Source organism: Ahaetulla prasina, chromosome 1 (genome assembly GCF_028640845.1).
Source record: "Ahaetulla prasina isolate Xishuangbanna chromosome 1, ASM2864084v1, whole genome shotgun sequence".
Taxonomy (NCBI): domain Eukaryota; kingdom Metazoa; phylum Chordata; class Lepidosauria; order Squamata; family Colubridae; genus Ahaetulla; species Ahaetulla prasina.
Genome location: NC_080539.1, coordinates 352,499,478 through 352,519,348, shown reverse-complemented (window position 1 = coordinate 352,519,348; position 19,871 = coordinate 352,499,478). Strand labels below are relative to the sequence as shown.

The following is a 19,871-nucleotide window of genomic DNA, read 5'->3' as shown; positions in this document are numbered from 1 at the left end:
GGAGTCGCTCGGGTCCCTCCTTCCTTCCTTCCTCCCTCCCTTCCTCCGCTCACTAGCTCTTCATCCGGCCGCGCCGCCTCTTTCGTCTTCGACCAAGGAAACGAGGGAGAGGATGCGCGCGCGGCGGCGGCGGCCCGAGCAGTCGGACACCCTAGAACCCTGGAGCGCTCGCTTGTTCCGCTGATGAGCGCCAAGGGCCAGGGGGCCGCGCGAGGCCCGGCTCGAAGCCACCGCAAGTGAGGACCGAGAGGAAGGCACAGGAGAAGCGGAAACCTCCCGGACCATGAGACTCCGCATCTACAAGCGGAAAGTGGTGGCGCTGCTGCTGGTCTTGGGCGCCGCCGCCTGTGCCTTAGTGCTTTGGGGAGGGACAAGCGAGGCCGGCGGCGGCGGCGGCGGCGTGACCGGCAGCAGCAGCAGCAGCAGCAAACGGGAAGAAGCTGCGTCTCCGCCGCCGCTGCTCCCGGGAGATCGACCGTTGCCACCGGCGGTTAGCAGCAGCAGCCTTCCGGTTAATAACGGCCGGGCCCCCAATTCTTCTTCCATATCGCGGGAAGAGGCGCCGACCGGATTGAATCGCACCCTCCATTACCGGTCTCTGGTCTACCGACTCAACTTCGACCAGCCGGTTCGCAACGAGGCGCGCTGGCGGCCTGGCGGAGGCAGCGCCGGCCCCGGAGAAGCGGCCGTGGCGCTGGTGGTGCAGGTGCATGAGCGCGCCGAGCACCTCCGGATCCTGTTGGACTCGCTGCGACGCGCGCCGGGCGTGGAGAAAGTGCTCCTCGTGCTTAGCCACGACGTGTGGTCCGCCGAGTTGAACGCGCTGGCCGCTTCCGTGGACTTTTGCGCGGTCCTGCAGATTTTCTTCCCCTTCAGCTTGCAGCTGTATCCGGGCGAGTTCCCAGGCACCGACCCACGCGATTGTCCCCGCGACGTGGGCCAAGCGGCAGCGCTGCGCACGGGCTGCCTCAACGCTCACTACCCCGATGCCTTTGGTCATTACCGTGAGTCTACTTTCACCCAAACCAAACACCACTGGTGGTGGAAGCTTCACTTTGTGTGGGAGAGGGTGCGTGTTCTGCGGGAACACCCAGGCTTGGTGGTTTTCTTGGAAGAGGACCACTACCTGGCACCTGACTTCTACCATGTCCTGCAACGCCTCTGGGCCCTGAAACAGCGGGAGTGCCCTGAGTGCCAGTTGCTGTCCTTGGGTACTTACGCCACTGTGCGTGGCAGCTTTGCTGGCCGGGCTGACAAGGTGGAATTGAAGACATGGAAATCCACAGAGCACAACATGGGCATGGTGTTTGCTAGGGACACATACCAACAACTGATTGCCTGCACTGATGCCTTCTGCACCTATGATGACTATAACTGGGACTGGACTCTGCAGCATTTGACTGTAGGATGCCTTCCTCATTTCTGGAAGGTGCTGGTTCCAGAGATCCCCCGAATCTTCCACACTGGTGACTGTGGCATGCACCACAAAAAATCTTGCCAACCCTCTGTTCAGAGTGCCAAAATTGACTCGCTGTTAAATATCAATCAACAATACTTATTTCCTGAAACCGTAACTATTAGCAAACGGTACTCAATGACCCCTTTGAGCCCCTATGTGAAAAACGGGGGTTGGGGTGATATTCGGGACCATGAACTCTGTAAAAGTTACCGAAGATTACAATGAAAGAAGGAACATTTGAGTCTTTGTCTCTTTTGGACTGACTAGTCTTTTAAATACGCAAACAAAATACTTGGAATTTTGCTTCTAGTTTAATATGGACAGCGATGGTTGCAGAAGTGTCATTCGGTAATTAATTTTGGACGCTGAATAATTATGTGGAGCAATGCTCAAAATAAAAACTATAAATGTCTACTTGTTTACTGGAAATAAGAGAGGTTTTTTTTACAACAGATCTAGTCCCTTTTATAAGATATTCCCAAAGTCTTCAAACTTGTTTTTAACAAAGATAAATATTGTAGATGCAATTGTATCTATGGGGGCCCTGTCAGTCCTTTGCTATTCAATGTCCATGAGTTTTCAAAAGTTAGCTTTTAAGTTTGTTTTGTAACTTACTCCCCCTCCCCTTTATCTTTACAATATACTGAGTATGATCCTCAGTATTCCATTTCTATAACCTTTTTACTTGGCTTGCTTGAAATTTGATACCTTAATACCTGCAAAAAGCATTATCTTTTTTTCTATGTGCTTATATGAGAAAAATGAAATTGGTTTCTTTTAATGTAGAATTATGCAGCTTTTTTAATTATGCCAAAATAAAAAAATCATGTTTTTGTAATACAAGTTTCAATGGTTTGATAGGATCCATTTTATTTGAATTTAAATATCACAAATTAAAATTTTCAATACAGAAATGTTAGCATAATGCAGTGCTAAAAATAAGACATGTAAACAGCTCTTTTTAAAAATATATTATTTACTTCCTATTGAAATAGTTTAACTTTTAGATTTGGCAGCCTAATATAATTATAGAACATTGAGTATAGAATTTGAATGTTAGAAAAATAACATTCTAAAATATCTCAATATGTGTTAGGCTTAATACCCTAAAAAACCTTGCTTGGAAACAGTCACAATTTAATTAAACTATATGCTCAGCTCTACGACAGAATTTGTCTTAAATTTCTTCTAGATAACCCACATAAAAGTTCATTATGCCAACAAATATCCTAAAATACATCCGTAGTTTTTAACAAAAGAAAATCCAAAATTTATTACAGGTCCAAATAGATAACAGAAATAATTGGAACAAACTAGCTTAGTCTTAAATATATATTTTTGATAAATTATATTTTAAAAATGATATCCAGATCATATTAAACTAGGAGGAATTAACAGAAAAACTACTACAGCTTTCCGCATCTTGTTTTTTTTGCCTTTCTGAAATAAAGATATTTTTTAGGATTACAAAAGGAAGGATTTATTAGATTTTATACAATCTCTTATTACAGTTTCATTTGAATATGCAGACAGAACTTTAAGATAAATAGATGAAAGACTGCAAACTCTTTTAAATCATTCTTATTTAGAAGTGAGTTTTGTTAAAATTTCTGGTTTGTAATATCTGCAAAATGAAACAATCCAGTTAAAACTAAGCATAGCTAGGAACCACATAAGTCACTGATGAAAGTTCATTTACTTCATGGAAACTTTAATCTTGACTTTGTAATGTTTGCTCTGTGCGATGTTGCTTGCTAATTTCCAGCAAATTGTCAACAGCACCAAAGGCCATTTTCCACCTAATGGATAATTCTAGGGCATAATTATAAGTTGGTTTAAGCAAGGAAATTTAATTAAGTTGACATTTAGAATAGTTCTGTTATTGTGTACTGTGTAGTTTTGGATATAATGATAGTTTAACTGGATAAGACAGTTTTAATGTGATCTGCATATTCAAAAGGGTAACAATTTCAAATATGGTATTATCTAATATATTTTTATGGAGGTACCTACCTTATCGTTTGCATAGGAAAGTCTTTCCATGATTATTTAATGACATTACTTACACTTATATGACTTACACTTAACAAAAACAGCCTCAACCTGCCACTGGTTGTTGTGACAAAATAGGACAATGCTTATAAAATGTCTTTAAATTAAGCTTTTAAATTCTTTGAAAATTTAAGTAAATGAAATTGACAATCCAGCAGCATTAGAATCCTAGCCATGTTACAAATAAATCCATTTGGTTTCAATGGTTTCATTTTACACTTACCACTTGAAGAATTTCCCCAATGTGGCTAAGACATTACAAGGGCTCCCAAAAGACTGAAAATTTTTGCAATTAATTAGCAATTAATTGTTAATAATCTTTATTCTTTTCCGTACCCATAGGATGCTAGATAGCATGAGAACACTCAAGCTGTGTAAATACACGGTTGAAAGCACTCTAACAGCAAAGGCTGTGTGTAAAATGTCATCTAGTTTTGGAGAATGTTTACTGGGTTATTATTTGCCATTTGGCTGAAAACTGGAGAAAACAGAATGGGATATTTAAAAAAACATATTTACAGTTCACTTATAAGTCAAGGTGTTTGCAGATTTTTTGCACATTCTACATGCTTTCCTAACTTGTGCCATCTAATTCGGATCAGGATTTCCCTGAGAAATCTGTATAGCTTTAATTGCCTATTTCTTTTTAAAGTTCAGTAACAAATTGGTCACCTCTGAAACTTTGAACTAAATGAAGGAACAAGCAGTTTCTGTTCCTTTTTTCTTCCATCAATTGAATGTCAATTTCTACGTAGCTTTGACTCTTTGTATACTTCACAGTAAGTGCAGAATTTGAGGTAGCTGAAGACTCAGGTAAGAGTCTTATGAAACTGATTTAATCCAGTTCATACAGCAAAGCATTTTCAAAGGTGGCTGCACACTGTGTTCTGTGACAGCTTGTATATTCCACATTACCATCTTGCATGTTAGTTTCCTTTAAAACAGTGGGAGCTAACCTATAAAACTCTTCGTTCTGTGAGGACTTCTTGTGTTCATTCATTTCCTCTCCTTCCTGAAGCTCAGCTTGGACCAAGGACGTGGCTCTTTTGCTTGTTGCCACAGCAAGTCCTGACTCATGTAATTTATTTATCTGCAACTTCCCTAGAATCCTCTCACTGGGATCACCAGGGTCAAACTCTATACAATAGCTTGATCCCTTGCCAACTTGCCCCACTGTCTGCATAGCTACAAATGAACCTGAAACACTCTTGGTTTGTTCAGAGCAATTTTCTTCGTCTGTTAAAAGTTCACCCGGTTCCTGTTGTTCTTCACTGCCGTCTCTTTTTTCTCTTCTGCCAAGTTCCAGGCTATCATTCTCTATCTGCTGAGAGGAAGAGACAAAACATTTCACTGTTTCAATCTAAGAAAAAAAGCTCCATTAACCAAACCAGAAGAACTTGCATTTCCTCCTTGCCTGGTCTTACCTAGTAACACACATCTGTGTTACTATCTTCTTGCTATACTTCCTGTAAACATCGTTGGAGTGTTTCCTAACACTGACAGCAGAATATAACTACCAAAGCAATGGGGCTTTGCTTGAAGGCAATGTTGCATTATATCAGACAGGTAGTTGGTATGTATTTAGCAAAAAAAGAATCATGATTAATGTATATACAAAATGTCTTCTGCCTATTCAATGCCTCAGTACCATATGGACTTTGTTCCTGGAGAAATGTTATGATCCTAGATGAAGTAGTAGTTGATCTGCTTGGGCTTTCAGTCTCTAATGTGCCATTTGGATCTACTTTGTTAATTATTTAAGTATTAAATGGCTATATTGATAGCCTAGCTCGATGAGAAATTTGATATGCTTCAGATGCTTGTGAAGATGCTTGGGAAGGGAAGAATCCCTCCTTGTGAAGTGGGGCCATAGGAATCAGATGGGTCTGTTGATCGCGTACCTGGCTCCTTGCTGCGTGACTACAGCCCTGCCTGAGCTGCTGGAGGTGCTTGCCGGGGTGGCAGTTGAGACTCCCAGACTTTTGGTCATGGGGGATTTCAACTTGCCATCGGCTGGCTTGTCATCAACGGTAGCTCAGGAGTTCCAGGCTTCCATGACGGCCATGGACCTGATTCAAGTAATTGATGGCCCTACACACATGGGGGGAGGCACACTAGATTTGATTTTTATCTCTGGACAGTGGATTAATGATCTGGTATTAGGAGATTTAGTGACGGAACCAGTGTCATGGTCGGATCATTTTCTCCTTCGCCTGGACTTTTGGACCGCCACTCACCACCGCAGGGAGACGGAGCCAATGCGTTGGTTCCGTCCCAGGCGCCTGAGAGGTTCCGGACGGAGCTTGGGCCGTTTCCTGAGGATCTGGCCCACGGCACGACTGAAGAACTAGTTGCGGCCTGGGAGCGGGCCGCGGCTGGGGCTTTGGACCGTGTCGTGCCTTTGCGGCCTCTGACCCGGCGTAGATCTCACTTGGCTCCCTGGTTCTCTGAGGAGCTGAGGGAGATGAAACGCCGGAGAAGACGCCTAGAGAGTACCTGGAGGTCTAGCCGTTCCGAGGCTGATCGGACACTAGTGAGTTCTTTTACTAAGACCTACCTAGTGGCAATGAGGGAGGCGAAACGTTCCTACGTTTCCACCCTCATTGCATCGGCAGATAACCGCCCGGCCGCCCTGTTTCGGGTGACTCGCTCCCTCCTTCAACAGGGGGGGCGGGATGACCCCCTACAGGGACGTGCCGAGGAGTTTAACGGTTATCTATACGATAAAATCGTTCAGCTTCGGGATAGTTTAGACCAAAATTGCGATGATCCAAGTGGGATGGCAGAGGCACGTCTTGTTGAGGTTATTTGGGATGAGTTTGAGACTGTGGCTCCCGAGGACGTGGACAGGTTACTGGGGAGGCTACATGCGACCACGTGTTTACTGGACCCGTGTCCTTCCTGGCTGGTGCTGGCTACTCAGGATGTGACACGAGGCTGGCTCCAGGGAATTATAAATGCTTCATTGTTGGAAGGGGTTTTCCCCGCTGCCTTGAAAGAGGCGGTGGTGAGACCCCTCCTCAAGAAGCCTTCCCTGGACCCAGCTGTTTTGGGTAATTATCGTCCAGTCTCCAACCTTCGCTTTGTGGCGAAGGTTGTAGAGAGTGTGGTTGCATGGCAGCTTCCCCGGTACCTGGATGAAGCTGTCTATCTAGACCCGTTCCAGTCCGGCTTCCGGACCGGTCACAGTACGGAGACAGCTTTGGTCGCGTTGGTGGATGACCTCTGGAGGGCCAGGGATAGGGGTTGTTCCTCTGCCCTGGTCCTATTAGATCTCTCAGCGGCTTTTGATACCATCGACCATGGTATCTTGCTGCACCGGTTGGAGGGGTTGGGAGTGGGAGGCACCGTTTATCGGTGGTTCTTCTATCTCTCCGACCGGTCGCAGACGGTGTTGACAGGGGGGCAGAGGTCGACCGCGAGGCACCTTACTTGTGGGGTGCCTCAGGGGTCGATTCTCTCGCCTACCCTGTTCAACATCTACATGAAGCCGCTGGGTGAGGTCATCAGTGGTTTCGGCGTGAGTTATCATCTGTACGCTGATGATACTCAGCTGTACTTTTCCACCCCGGACCACCCCAATGAAGCTGTCGAAGTGCTGTCCCGGTGTCTGGAAGCCGTACGGGTCTGGATGGGGAGAAACAGACTCAAGCTCAATCCCTCCAAGACGGAGTGGCTGTGGATGCTGGCACCCCGGTACAGTCAGCTGCAGCCGCAGCTGGCTGTGGGGGGCGAGTTATTGGCCCCAACGGAGAGGGTGCGCAACTTGGGTGTCCTCTTGGATGGGCGGCTGTCGTTTGACGATCATTTGGCGGCCGTCTCCAGGAGGGCCTTCCACCAAGTACGCTTGGTGCGCCAGTTGCGCCCCTTTCTTGACCGGGATGCCTTATGCACGGTCACTCATGCCCTTGTCACTTCCCGCTTGGACTATTGCAATGCTCTCTACATGGGGCTGCCCTTGAAGTGCACCCGGAGGCTGCAGCTAGTTCAGAATGCAGCTGCGTGGGTAATAGTAGGAGCGACTCGTTGCTCCCATGTAACACCAATCCTCGCAGCTTGCACTGGCTTCCTGTGGTCTTCGGTGCGCTTCAAGTTTTTGGTTACCACCTTTAAAGCGCTCCATGGCTTAGGACCCGGTACTTACGGGACCGCCTGCTGTTACCTTTGCCTCCCACCGACCCGTGCGCTCACACAGAGGGCCTTCTCAGGGTGCCGTCCGCCAAGCAATGCCGGCTGGCGGCCCCAGGGAAGGGCCTTCTGTTGGAGCTCCTACGCTCTGGAATGAACTTCCCCCTGGTTTACGTCAAGTGCCTGATCTTTGGACCTTTCGCCGTGAGCTGAAAACGCACCTATTTATTCAAGCGGGACTGGATTGATATTTTATTGGGGTATTTATGTCTTATGATTTTAAATGGTTTTAAAAATTTTGGCCACGTTATAATATTTCTTTTTAATTTCTTTTTAATGTTTATACATTGTATTTTTACTAGGCTGTACACCGCCCTGAGTCCTTCGGGAGAAGGGCGGTATAAAAATTGAAATAAATAAATAAATAAATAAATAAATAAAAATAGACAAATATGCTTCTAAATTCTCAAAATCCAATTTACCAAGAAGTAAACCAAATGTTTTCACCCAACAATGTTCATAAGCCTCCAATTATTATTTGCTAGCATCCTTCAAGGCTACATTCAAATTCATATCAGTCAAATCAAGTTGCTGTACTGCTTGAAATATTTCAGATTTAGATAAAGGTAAAGGTTTGCCCTGTCCAGTCATGTCCAACTCTAGGGGGTTAATGCTCAGGGTTGTCCAAAGACATTTTCCATATAGACAGCATGGCTATATGCCAAAGGTGCACAGAATGCTGTTATTTTCCCACCAAAGTGGTACCTATTTATCTACTGTAGAGCCGTGGGGGCACTTTGGATAGAATGCAGTACTGCAGAGCTAATTCCCTGCTCACTCCAGGAGTTCAATTCTGAGTGGCTCAAGGTTGACACAGCCTTCCATCTTTCCGAGATCGGTAAAATGAGGCCCAGATTGTTGGGGGCAATATGCTGACTATAAGCCGCTTAGAAAGGGCTGTAAAGCACTGTGAAGCGGTATATTAAGTACTATTGCTATTGCTACTCACATTTGCATGTTTTCGAACTGCTAGGTAGACAGGAGCTGGGGCAAGTAACAAGAACTCACCGCATTGACCTAGCCAGGGGTATCAAAGACAAGGCTTGTGGGCCGATCTGGCACGCAATGTGGTTGGATCCAGCCCATGGGGCCATCCTGGAAAATGTAAGGGGCTGGTCTGTATCACTTCGGCCCAGTGTACCCAATGCGAAGAGGGAAACATCGGGCCGGCCTGGTCTACCCAATGTGAAGAGGGAAATATTGAGCCAGCGTGGCTTCAGCCCGGTCTACCAAGTGGAAAGAGAAAACATGCCAGCAATTTGGAGAGTGGCATCAAGCTGGCAACGCCTGCCTGCCCCCCCACCAAGATCAATCACAGCTCTGATGCGGCCCTCAGTTAAATTGAGTTTGACACCCCTGACCTAGGCTGTCAGCTACCCAGCTGACAAGCTTGGCGTCTTAGCAACTGAACCATCAGAAACCCCCAACATTTCAGATTTCATTTCACTTTTATGGCCAAATAAAGTAGTGCATCTTAAACAATATGGCACCAACCACAATAATAAGCGATGAAACTAAAATATATACAGTACATAGCATATTCATTCTTGTTTGGGGAGATGTAATAAGTTTAATTTAGCAGAGAAAAGGAAGATGGTCAATCAATTCTTATTAGGCCTGTGTAACATTCTGGTTTGCGCAAGATATGTACGTAGCATCAATTGACTCTTCCATAAACCAAACTCACCTTTTCTTAAGTGTGCGCAACAACTGTATAGATAGCTATATAATGCCAAGAAAAGACAGAATTGCTTTAAGAAGTTGCTGATAGCTGGTATGTGTTCTAATACATATTTAACCCATTTGAACCCAAGGTGCTGCTGCACAACCCAACCCGAGGTGCTTTATTTCTGAACAATGCGTACTGTACAGTATTCTACTTTTCAAATCACTGTTTATCATCCAAAGAATAAGCCCTCAAGAACATTAATGAGGCTGGTAAGAGTAACCATAGTGATTGATCCCCTCAGTTTCAGAAACAGATAACAGACATATGCTGAATAACCATTTACCTTTAATCTGATCTGGCTTTTGCCCTCAGAGACATCCAATACTTCAATTAATGGCTTGTGTTCCTTCTCCAATTGACTGGAGCAGCACATCCCTGGGTGACCGACAAACTTATCAACATTGTTTTCAGTGATAAACCACCTTTCCTAAAGGTAAAACAGATATAGAAGGATTTAAATTTCATTTCAAATTAAAAACATTCATTCTGAAGACACCACAACCACTACAATCGCAAGAGTTTCTTTTTTTATTTTTCTTCAAGGAAATGTTCATGATGCAAGGAACCTTAGAGAGAAAAAAAGGACCCAATAATTTTTTCTCCTACAATTGCCATACATTCTGAAGCAGCTTCTTTCATCTGCTGCTCTCCAGATGTGAAGGACTATATACTCTTAACATGATATTCGAATGCATTCGAATGCATGCTCTGAAAGCAATCAATTGAAAGCAATCAATTTTTACCAAAAGTCTTTGATAAAAATCGGAACATGCTGGCCACAGCCATGCCCAGTTTAGCGAAAGGGGAAAAAGTCACGATACATCACGTGACAACGCAGTGACACGAATTTGACACCCCTGGCATAGGGCAAGCATGGTGCAGTAGTCAAAGAGCTGGACTGTCACCAGGGAGCCAACCCTCATCTACAGAAGTTCACTGGGGGACTTTGGGAAAGTGTCATCCCACCATCTCTCAGTCCAGCCTAACTCACAAGATTTGGAGGGGGGATAGAAAGCGGGAGCCCAACATAGGGTTCTTTTAGCTCCTAAGCCGTATAAATAAAATCAGATAATAAAGTAGCACTCTGAGGAAAAAAAACTGTGGACATCATGTACTTATGAATGGAACATGTACCAGAATATTATACTGAAATTATGGCTATATGGCTTTTTAAATAAGATATTTTTTAAAAAGTAACTTCCAAAAATAAAATAAGGTTGCCAGCTCTGTAACAGTGGCTTTTACAGCAGTATCAGAAGCCATTTCTTTTCAAAGAACTTCCTTGCCATGTAGGCGAGATTTTAGCCAGTTTTCCAATAAAAAATATTAAATCACCACATAAAAGTATAACACTAGTTCAGTTCTAGCTTCAATTCTCAACAATATTTTTGTACTAAAATATACTTTTTAGTACTTTTGTACTAACAATACCAAGATGTATGGGGGTAGACTCTATAGATTCTACTTCTATACTTTTTAGTATTTTTAAGCACTATTATATGTCAATTTATGGAGAATTTTTTTATATTTTAAAGTGGCTACAAAAATATTCTTGAGAATTGAAGCTAGTAAAAAAAAGCAGTAAGGGATATGTGCATCTTTAGAGTCTTATGTTATTCAAAAAAGAGGCAGTGTTCTATTATTATTATTATTATTATTATTATTATTATTATTATTATTATTATTATTATTATTATTATTATTATTATTATTATTATTTATTAGATTTTTATACCGCCCTTCTCCGGAAGGACTCAGGGAGGTTCACAGCCAAATAAAACAATAGAAAGTGTACAATAAAACAATAATTAAAAAACTTATTAAATATAAGGCCAGATTAAAATCCATTTAAAACTATAAAACCCCATAAAATTTAAGAACAAATACTAAAAACTACTAAAAATACCTATGCCAGTCCTGCGCGAATAAATAGATAAGTCTTCAACTCGTGGTGAAAGGTCCAAAGGTCAGGCAGCTGACGAAGTCCTGGGGGAAGTTCATTCCAGAGGGTGGGAGCCCCCACAGAGAAGGCCCTTCCCCTGGGGGCCACCAGCCGACATTGTTTGGCGGACGGCACCCTGAGGAGTCCCTCTCTGTGAGAGTGCACGGGTCGGTGGGAGGCAATCGGTTGCAGTAGGCGGTCCCGTAAGTAACCCGGCCCTAAGCCATGGAGCGCTTTAAAGGTAGTAACCAACACCTTGAAGTGCACCCGAAAGACCACAGGTAGCCAGTGCAGCCTGCGCAGGAGTGGTGTTACATGGGAGCCACGAGCGGCTCCCTCTATTACCCGCGCAGCTGCATTCTGAACCAACTGGAGCCTCCAGGTGCTCTTCAAGGGGAGCCCCATGTAGAGAGCATTGCAGTAATCCAAGCGAGAGGTAACAAGAGCATGAGTGACCGTGCATAGGGCATCCCGGTCAAGGAAGGGGCGCAACTGGCGAATCAGGCGGACCTGATAAAAAGCTCTCCTGGAGATGGTCGTCAAGTGATCTTCAAAAGACAACCGCCCATCCAGGAGAATGCCTAAGTTGCGCACCCTCTCCATTGGGGCCAATGACTCGCCCCCAACAGTCAGCCGCGGCTACAGCTGACTGTACCGGGGTGCCAGCATCCACAGCCAGTCCGTCTTGGAGGGATTGAGTTTGAGCCTGTTTCTCCCCATCCAGACCTGTATGGCTTCCAGACACCGGGACAGTACTTCGACAGCTTCACTGGGGTGGCCTGGAAAGTACAGCTGTGTATCATCAGCGTACAGTTGGTAACTCACTCCAAAACCACTGATGATCTCACCCAGTGGCTTCATATAGATGTTGAACAGGAGAGGCAAGAGAATCGACCCCTGCGGCACCCCACATGTGAGGCGCCTCGTGGTCGATCTCTGCCCCCCTGCCAACACCGTCTGCGACCGGTCAGAGAGATAGGAGGAGAACCACCGATAAACGGTGCCTCCCACTCCCAAACTCCCCAACTGGTGCAGCAGGATACCATGGTCGATGGTATCAAAAGCCGCTGAGAGGTCTAATAGGACCAGGGCAGAGGAATAACCCCTGTCCCGGGCCCTCCAGAGATCATCAACCAACGCGACCAAAGCCGTCTCTGTACTGTATCCGGGCCGAAAGCCGGACTGGAACGGGTCTAGATAGACGGTTTCATCCAGGTATTGGGGTAATTGCCGTGCCACCACACTCTCTACAACCTTCGCCACAAAGCAAAGGTTGGAGACTGGACGATAATTTCCTAAAACAGCTGGGACCAGGGAAGGCTTCTTGAGGAGGGGTCTCACCACCGCCTCTTTCAAGGCAGCAGGAAAAACCCCTTCCAACAAAGAAGCATTAATAATCCCCCGGAGCCAGCCTCGTGTCACCTCCTGCGTGGCCAGCACCAGCCAGGAGGGGCACGGGTCCAGTAAACATGTGGTGGCACTCAACCTCCCCAACAACCTGTCCATGTCCTTGGGAGTCACAGGATCAAACCCATCCCAAACAGTCTCAACAAGACGCGTCTCCGTCATCTCACTTGGATCTACCCAATTTTGATCCAACCCATCCCGAAGCTGAACTATTTTATCGTATAGATAAACACTAAAATCCTCGGCACGCCCCTGTAAGGGGGCCTCCCGCACCTCCTGTTGAAGGAGAGAGCGGGTTACCCAAAACAGGGCGGCCGGGCAGTTATCTGCTGACGCAATGAGGGAGGAAACGTAAAAACGCTTCGCTTCCCTCAATGCCACTAGGTAGGTCCTACTATATGACCTAACTAGTGTCCGTTCAGCTTCTGAACGGCTGGATCTCCAGGCACTCTCTAGGCGTCTTCTCCGGCGTTTCATCTCCCTCAGCTCCTCAGAGAACCAAGGAGCTGGTTGAGACCTGCGCCGGGTCAGAGGCCGCAAAGGCACGACACGGTCTAGAGCCCCAGCTGCGGCCTGTTCCCAAGACGCGACTAGTTCTTCAGCCGTGCTGTGTGCCAGACCCTCAGGGAACGGCCCAAGCTCCGTCAGGAACCTCTCCGGGTCCATCAGGCGCCTGGGACGGAACCAGCATATTGGTCCCGTCTCCCTGCGGTGTTGAGTGGCAGTTCGAAAGTCCAGACGGAGGGAATGATCTGATCATGACAGAGGCTCGATGACTAAATCTCCTAAATCCAGATCATTCAACCACTGTCCAGAGATAAAAATCAGATCTAGTGTGCCTCCCCCAATGTGAGTAGGGCCATCAACTACTTGAGTCAGGTCCATGGCCGTCATGAAAGCCATGAACTCCCGAGCTGCTGTCGATGCCGCGCCGGATGATGGCAAGTTGAAATCCCCCATGACCATAAGTCTGGGGGGTCTCCACCACCACCGCAGCGAGCATCTCCAGCAGCTCATGCAGGGCCATTGTCACGCAGCAAGGAGCCAGGTACATGATCAACAAGCCCATCTGAGCTCTATGACCCCACTTCACAAAAAGTGATTCACAACCAGATATCTGAGGTATAGTGGTCTCCCTCGGTTCTACTCTCCTTAATAACAACCGCCACCTCCCCACCCCTACCTTGGGCCCTCGGCTGATGGAATGCTTGGAAACCTGGAGGGCACATTTCGACAAGGGGAACCCCCCCTTCCGTGCCCAACCAGGTCTCCGTAATGCCCATGAGGTCCGCAGCACCCCCCTGTATAAGATCATGAATCAGGGGGACTTTATTGACGACGGACTGTGCATTGCACAACATCAGCCGAAGGCCCAAGCCCAGAGGGTTCTGGCCACTCGGGGAACGGGAAAAGTCTGAGGGGCCGGGGCGAGCGATCGCTTTTAAACAGCGAATCCCCCCCAGAAAACGATACGGCCCCTCACTTCCGCCATATCTGCCCCTCCCACTTACCGTGCCGATGGAACCACCCTCACTAACAGGAACATAACCCTCCCCCGTTACCTTCCAACCTATTGTAGAAATGCCGCGAGCACACGCAGGAACTGGCCCCCTCCCTGACGGGTTACCCCCAATACCCATCCTTTCCCTCCTCCCCTTTAAAAATTCCCTATCTAAAAAACCCCAAAGGTTCTTTCTGGACGCATGCCACCTCTCTGGGTCCCAAGACCCCTCATTAAGGCCAGCCTTCGGTAATGTGACAGGCCGTTCCTGCGAGGCAGGGGCACCTCGCAGGCGCAAAAGAATAAAGAATAGCGCATGAAATAAAAATAAAAGTCAGCAGAAGGTGGATCATCCCAGACTGACAAAGATGTTATCAAAGATGTTATCCTGATGTAGCTCTCTAATTAGGATCCAGGTATAAGATGACATAAGATGAAAAATGGACAGTCAATCTCCATGGTGCAATATGGGATACGAGATGTAAAATATGATGTATAAGATGTAAAATATACAATATCAACCAGACCCATGCGTAGATGTTTTATTTATTTGCGTAGATGTTATAATATTTGGAATACTATAATTTTTAAAAATGCATTGATTGATTTACTGTACATGCATCAGATGTAAATTATTACAAACACTTCAAGCAGAAATTGGTTCAAGCATATGCAAAATATTGTAGATGCTGGTAGCACAGAGCTGCAAACAAAACAAGTTCTAGACTGACTATGCAACCTTTGTCAGAAATGTATATCATTGCTTTGCTTTTCCCCATCATTACAACTTGATGCTAAAAAAGGCTGGATTTATTTATTTACATCCTGCCTTTATTATTTTTACAAATAACTCAAGGTGGTAAACGTATCCAACACACCTTCCTATTCTGAACCCAGATGTGACATTATCACATTTCCACTTCTTCCTCAGACTGAATATTCCATATTCCTTCCATTTGTTTTCAAAGAACATATGCTCAAGTACATCACCTTTATCACCCCCTTCTGACCTATCAATACCCTTCTGAAAAGGTGATGTCCAGAACTATACACACAGCTTTGACCACAAGCATCTTTGATATAGTAAGTTTCTAATGCAACCAAGAATTGCATTAGTCTTTATCTAGTACCAAATTAAATATTTCTCCTGAGGAGGCTGCAGGCATTTAAAATTAGGACATATAGAGGGATTTAATTTAAGTGAAAATCACTTCACTGACAAATTAAGACAGCAGGTTGAAAAAGAATGAAGATCTGGAGATCTCAAGGGCTTTTGTCAATCGTGACACATAGAAATTCAACTCTTTCAAGCTATTGGAGAAGTGTTTGTAGAAGTTTCCCTGAGGCAATAGCACTGGTTAAAATGATAATAGCCCCAAGAAGACCCCCAGAAAAAGCTTTTAACAGCTTGCCCAAGAGGTCAGCAATACACATTTTCTAAACAAAGAAAGAGGGGTGTGTCCCTTAAATATTAGTAGCTCTAAGGAGGCTCTGTTTTGTTAGTAGTTAAGGTAGCAACATTTTAAAGAAAATAGATTTTTCCAAAAATTATCTGCTATTCTTGTGCTATATCAAAAGAAACACATGCTTGGTAATCTTAGCAAAAAATTGTTCAGGATTCAATCTTAACATTTCTATTTTCAAATATTATGTACGTAACAGTATGCATCAGGGGTAAAAATGTACTTCTAATGGTCAAAACCCGGCGTGATGATGTCCCGTTGGGCAGAGCCTCCCGCCACCAGCACTACTGCCTTTAAAAACCACCTGCCCCTGCTGCTATCAACTTCCACAAGCTGGATAGAGCCAGCTCGATTTCACCCCTGGTATGCATCTATAATGCTGTTCCTTTTGAAGTAATCAATGTTTACTTAAAAAAACAAAAAACACTAGGTAAGAGAATAAAAAGCATTCACTTTTTCTCCATATCTTTCTATCCTAGCAAATTCTTGTTGATTCTGTGGGAAGCCACCCTCCTCCCAGAAAAATGAAATATTTTGAGGAATATTTTTAAAGAAGCAGGATAAAATATTTCTCCTAAAAGAGAAATAAAAAATCTTAAGGGAGACAAAAACTCAGAGCCCCAAGCAGATACTGAGCTGGAGTAGCTTTTAGAAATGCCCATTTGGTAATCCATTACTCCCTGCAGTCTGAACAAAGTCTGAACAAAGGCAGAGTGATAGGTTTAGCCCTCACTCAAGAGCCAAACCAGGACAAAGCCATTAAGCCGTAATAGGAATTGCCCAACACCCTTTCAAAACACAAGCTCCTTCATTCCATCATCTCAGAGCAGACCATACTTCAACCAAACGTAGCTCCGACAAACACCTAGGATTTGCACTTTGCCTATAGAGCCAGCTATGACCCCTAATAACCCGTACATGGTCCATGGGTCTGACAACAGCCAACAGAACGCATGTTATTGCACAGGAACAGGAAGCTCAAGTGCAAAGCCCAAGAGAAGATATAAAAACCACACTCTCTCAACTCCATGTGGTCAGCTGCACCAGAACCCATGTGGTTCTGCTTCATCATTAAACCATCTTTCCAATCAGCCTCCATGTTTCCAGTGTCTTTCTCCCAGCTTGGAATTGAACCAGATGGATATTTCTTCCAACAATTCTATGACATTCATATATTGCCTTGTTGGAAGAAATGTCCATCTGGATTCAGTTCCAAGAGGGGAAAAAGACACTGGAAACATGGAGACTGCTTGGAAAGATGGTTTAATGGTGGACAGGATCACATGGTTTGAGTTCCTGAGCGGAAAGGGGCTGAGATGCTGAGAGTCCCTGGGTTTTATACCCTCTCTGACTTTGAACTTCCTGGGGCACAGGGAGAGAGTATCCTGATTGGTTGCTGCCAGAGGTCATAGCTAGCCTTGCTGGCTGATGTAATCTCCCCAGGTGCCATGTGGGGAGTTTCTGTTGATAGATGGGTCCTATTGTGTTGCAGATGATGGTCCATTGACAATGGTGGGAGGAGAGGCATTTCTCTTCCAGGGAAATATATTCTGCCTTTTTAATATTTCCCAACATATTTCATTCTTCTAGGAGAGGGGTGGGTGTTAACCTCCTACAGCCTCAAAGAGTTGTTTTTGTTCTTTAAACTCTTCACTTCTGTCTTGTTGAGTGTAACCATCAGCTTGACAATTGACCTATTCAATTTCCATTCATATATTTGTTTTGCTGCAGATTCATTAACTTAATGGGCACTAAAACTGCAGACCATATAGAAAACTGCAATCTTCAGTTCCTGGTCTGATTATAACTGTAATGCCTACTTAAATAATAAATATTCAAAGAAAAATCAATAATTTGAGACATACTCACCAGCAATTGAAAAATAATTAGTAACAACTGCATGTTTTTCTGATTTCTGCCTTTCACCTATACATGCCTCCACTTATTCTTTTTTGTTATAATGATCCGGGGGGTGGGGGTGGGTTTGCTATTATTTTGATTGGGATTTTTAAAAAGCAACTAATATCACAGTCTTATTTATTCAAAAGTAAGTTTCTCTATGTTTGACTTATAGTACTCAATATAGCCAGCTACTGTGATTTTTAAACTATAATTTATTACTAACCATCTGGTGTGAATCTGTTCAATAATCAATAGCTGAACAACTGTGGTTTAGCATTGATATAAAACAGGCTAAACAAGAGCAGAGGAACAAATTACACAAATTCAAGGGTCATTCCCATAATAAATCTGTTCTTATTTTTTATTAGATGTAACATGTTTTTACTACTATTTCATCTAAGCAAGTATGGCTGTTCCACAATATAATACAGTATGTTCTGTCAAAAAAGCAGGCAAAATAATTTTGCTGTAATGTGAATAAATGGAGCAAGAATGGGAAAAGTGATTTAGAGGATATAGAGAAAATTAGTTTTTCAGGCCTGTGTGCAATTATTTCAAGCCCAAATACAAACTTTCGTTAATTTTCTTTCTTATGGGTCACCATTAAATCGGTACAGTTTACCTTTGATTTCTTGGTGTTCAATGCAGAATTGCGCTGTACTGCACATTGTAATTTTTCAGTCTTTATCAGTGTTAAAGATTTTATGTTTTTTTTTAAGTCTTCAGAAGTTTAAGTGAAATATCTAAGAAATACTGAGAACATTCCTTCAAATTTGCTTGATTGGAACTTAGCTGGTTGCTATACTGGTGATACTCCTTGTCTTATGACCAAAACTGAGCTCAACATTTCTGTTGCTAAGCAAGACAGTTTTTGTCCCATTTTATAATATTTCTTACCACAGTTTTTAAGTGAATCACTACAGCTTTAAGTTAGTAACATGGTTCTTAAGTGAATCTGGCTTTCCCATTGACTTTGCTTGTCAGAAGGTTGTAAAAGAGAATCACAGAACTCTGGGGCATTGCAACTGTCATAAATATGAGTCAATTGCCAAGTATCTGAATTTTGATCACATGATGATTGGGATGCTGCAAAGGTCATAAGTGTAAAAAACAGTCGTAAGTCACCTTTTTGGTGTCATTGTAACTTCAAATGGCCACTAAATGGACTGCTGTAAGTTGAGGACAACCTGTACTATCATTTCTGCATGAAGGAATAAACTTGTTTTCCCATGCAGGCTGAAAATACACAAATGTCAACATAATGCCAGCTATAATGAAGCAAGATATAACCATCTGGATTAATTTTCTCAAATGAGAGCTAGAAATATTTGCAGTGTTCAAAAACTATTTCAGATGCTACCATTAAATCTCAATTTATTGTATCAATCAAATAAGCTTTTTAAAAAACTATAACAAATACATGTTCAATAAAATCAGCAATGTCAATCATAAGTAGAATTATCTATTGCAATATGTCAAACTGACTATGTAAAATAGTTATTTTCAGAAAATTTGTTGATTTATACAATTCATTTTGTCAATTTAGACAGAGCACTCATTGAAGCTTATATGTATGTATATATGCAATAAACTGGAAAAAAAAGTGCCCCATCTGAATTACTTATACTAGAAGAACAAATCCTCTGGGAAGAGATGCAAGTATTTGCTTCATCAGATAGCAAATCCAACTTTCTTTTTTCCTTTATAAGAATTCTATTGTATGCACCTTTACTTGAAGCTTATCTGGACTCTGCTTGTCTTTGCTTCTACCTGTCTGCTTCTAAAATATATAAATCCAAAGTTACGATTGGAAAGGCCTATATAAAAAAAGGGCAGAATCGATATAATACCAGCCAATAGTACAACACATTTTTCCTAAATTATTAAATGTTCCAATAATGTAGGTAATATTGATGGGACAGGATACATTTCTAAATTCAATCCTTTTTCCTTATACATGGAACGTTTGAATAGGCAAAAAAAAAAACCAGCCATAGGCAACAAAGTTAATAATAGTAGAAGATGTATAGGTCAACCATAACTTCATGTCTCAGGAAACAATTATCCAGCTCACACAAGCAATCGAATTTTGTGTGTTTCAATGCTAGCAATAAAAGGCATGGACATATGAGCCTACCCCAATCTCTATATGGTTCCACATGCTGAAAATTTTACCTGACTTCAGTGAAGTAAAGACAGTTATTTGTAATTTTATCTTCATTGTGGAA

At 43.6% G+C, this 19,871-nt stretch overlaps 2 protein-coding genes across 3 annotated transcripts in view; one reads left to right on the top strand and one right to left on the bottom strand.

The window, feature by feature from the left end:
- Positions 1 to 91: 91 nt before the first annotated feature.
- Positions 92 to 1,878, top strand: MGAT2 (alpha-1,6-mannosyl-glycoprotein 2-beta-N-acetylglucosaminyltransferase). Its single transcript, XM_058163135.1, has one exon. The coding sequence runs from the start codon at positions 284 to 286 to the stop codon at positions 1,682 to 1,684; it is 1,401 nt and encodes a 466-aa protein (XP_058019118.1). The 5' UTR covers positions 92 to 283; the 3' UTR covers positions 1,685 to 1,878.
- A 240-nt stretch (positions 1,879 to 2,118) lies between these two features.
- The window catches only part of DNAAF2 (dynein axonemal assembly factor 2), a 28,625-nt gene continuing 10,872 nt past the window's right edge, over positions 2,119 to 19,871 (bottom strand). Inside the window, exons 2-3 of one of the 2 annotated variants that reach the window (XM_058163129.1) lie at positions 9,712 to 9,855; positions 2,119 to 4,835 (exon numbers count right to left, since the gene is read on the bottom strand). In XM_058163129.1, coding sequence (XP_058019112.1) covers positions 4,347 to 4,835; positions 9,712 to 9,855 — 633 coding nt within the window. In that variant the 3' untranslated portion in view covers positions 2,119 to 4,346. The remainder of the gene's footprint in view (positions 4,836 to 9,711; positions 9,856 to 19,871) is intronic. The other variant, XM_058163130.1, reaches the window with a different exon arrangement.

Coding starts and splice junctions, on each gene's coding strand:
- MGAT2 (XM_058163135.1), top strand. CDS start 284: ATGAGACTCCGCATCTACAAGCGGAAAGTGGTGGCGCTGCTGCTGGTC.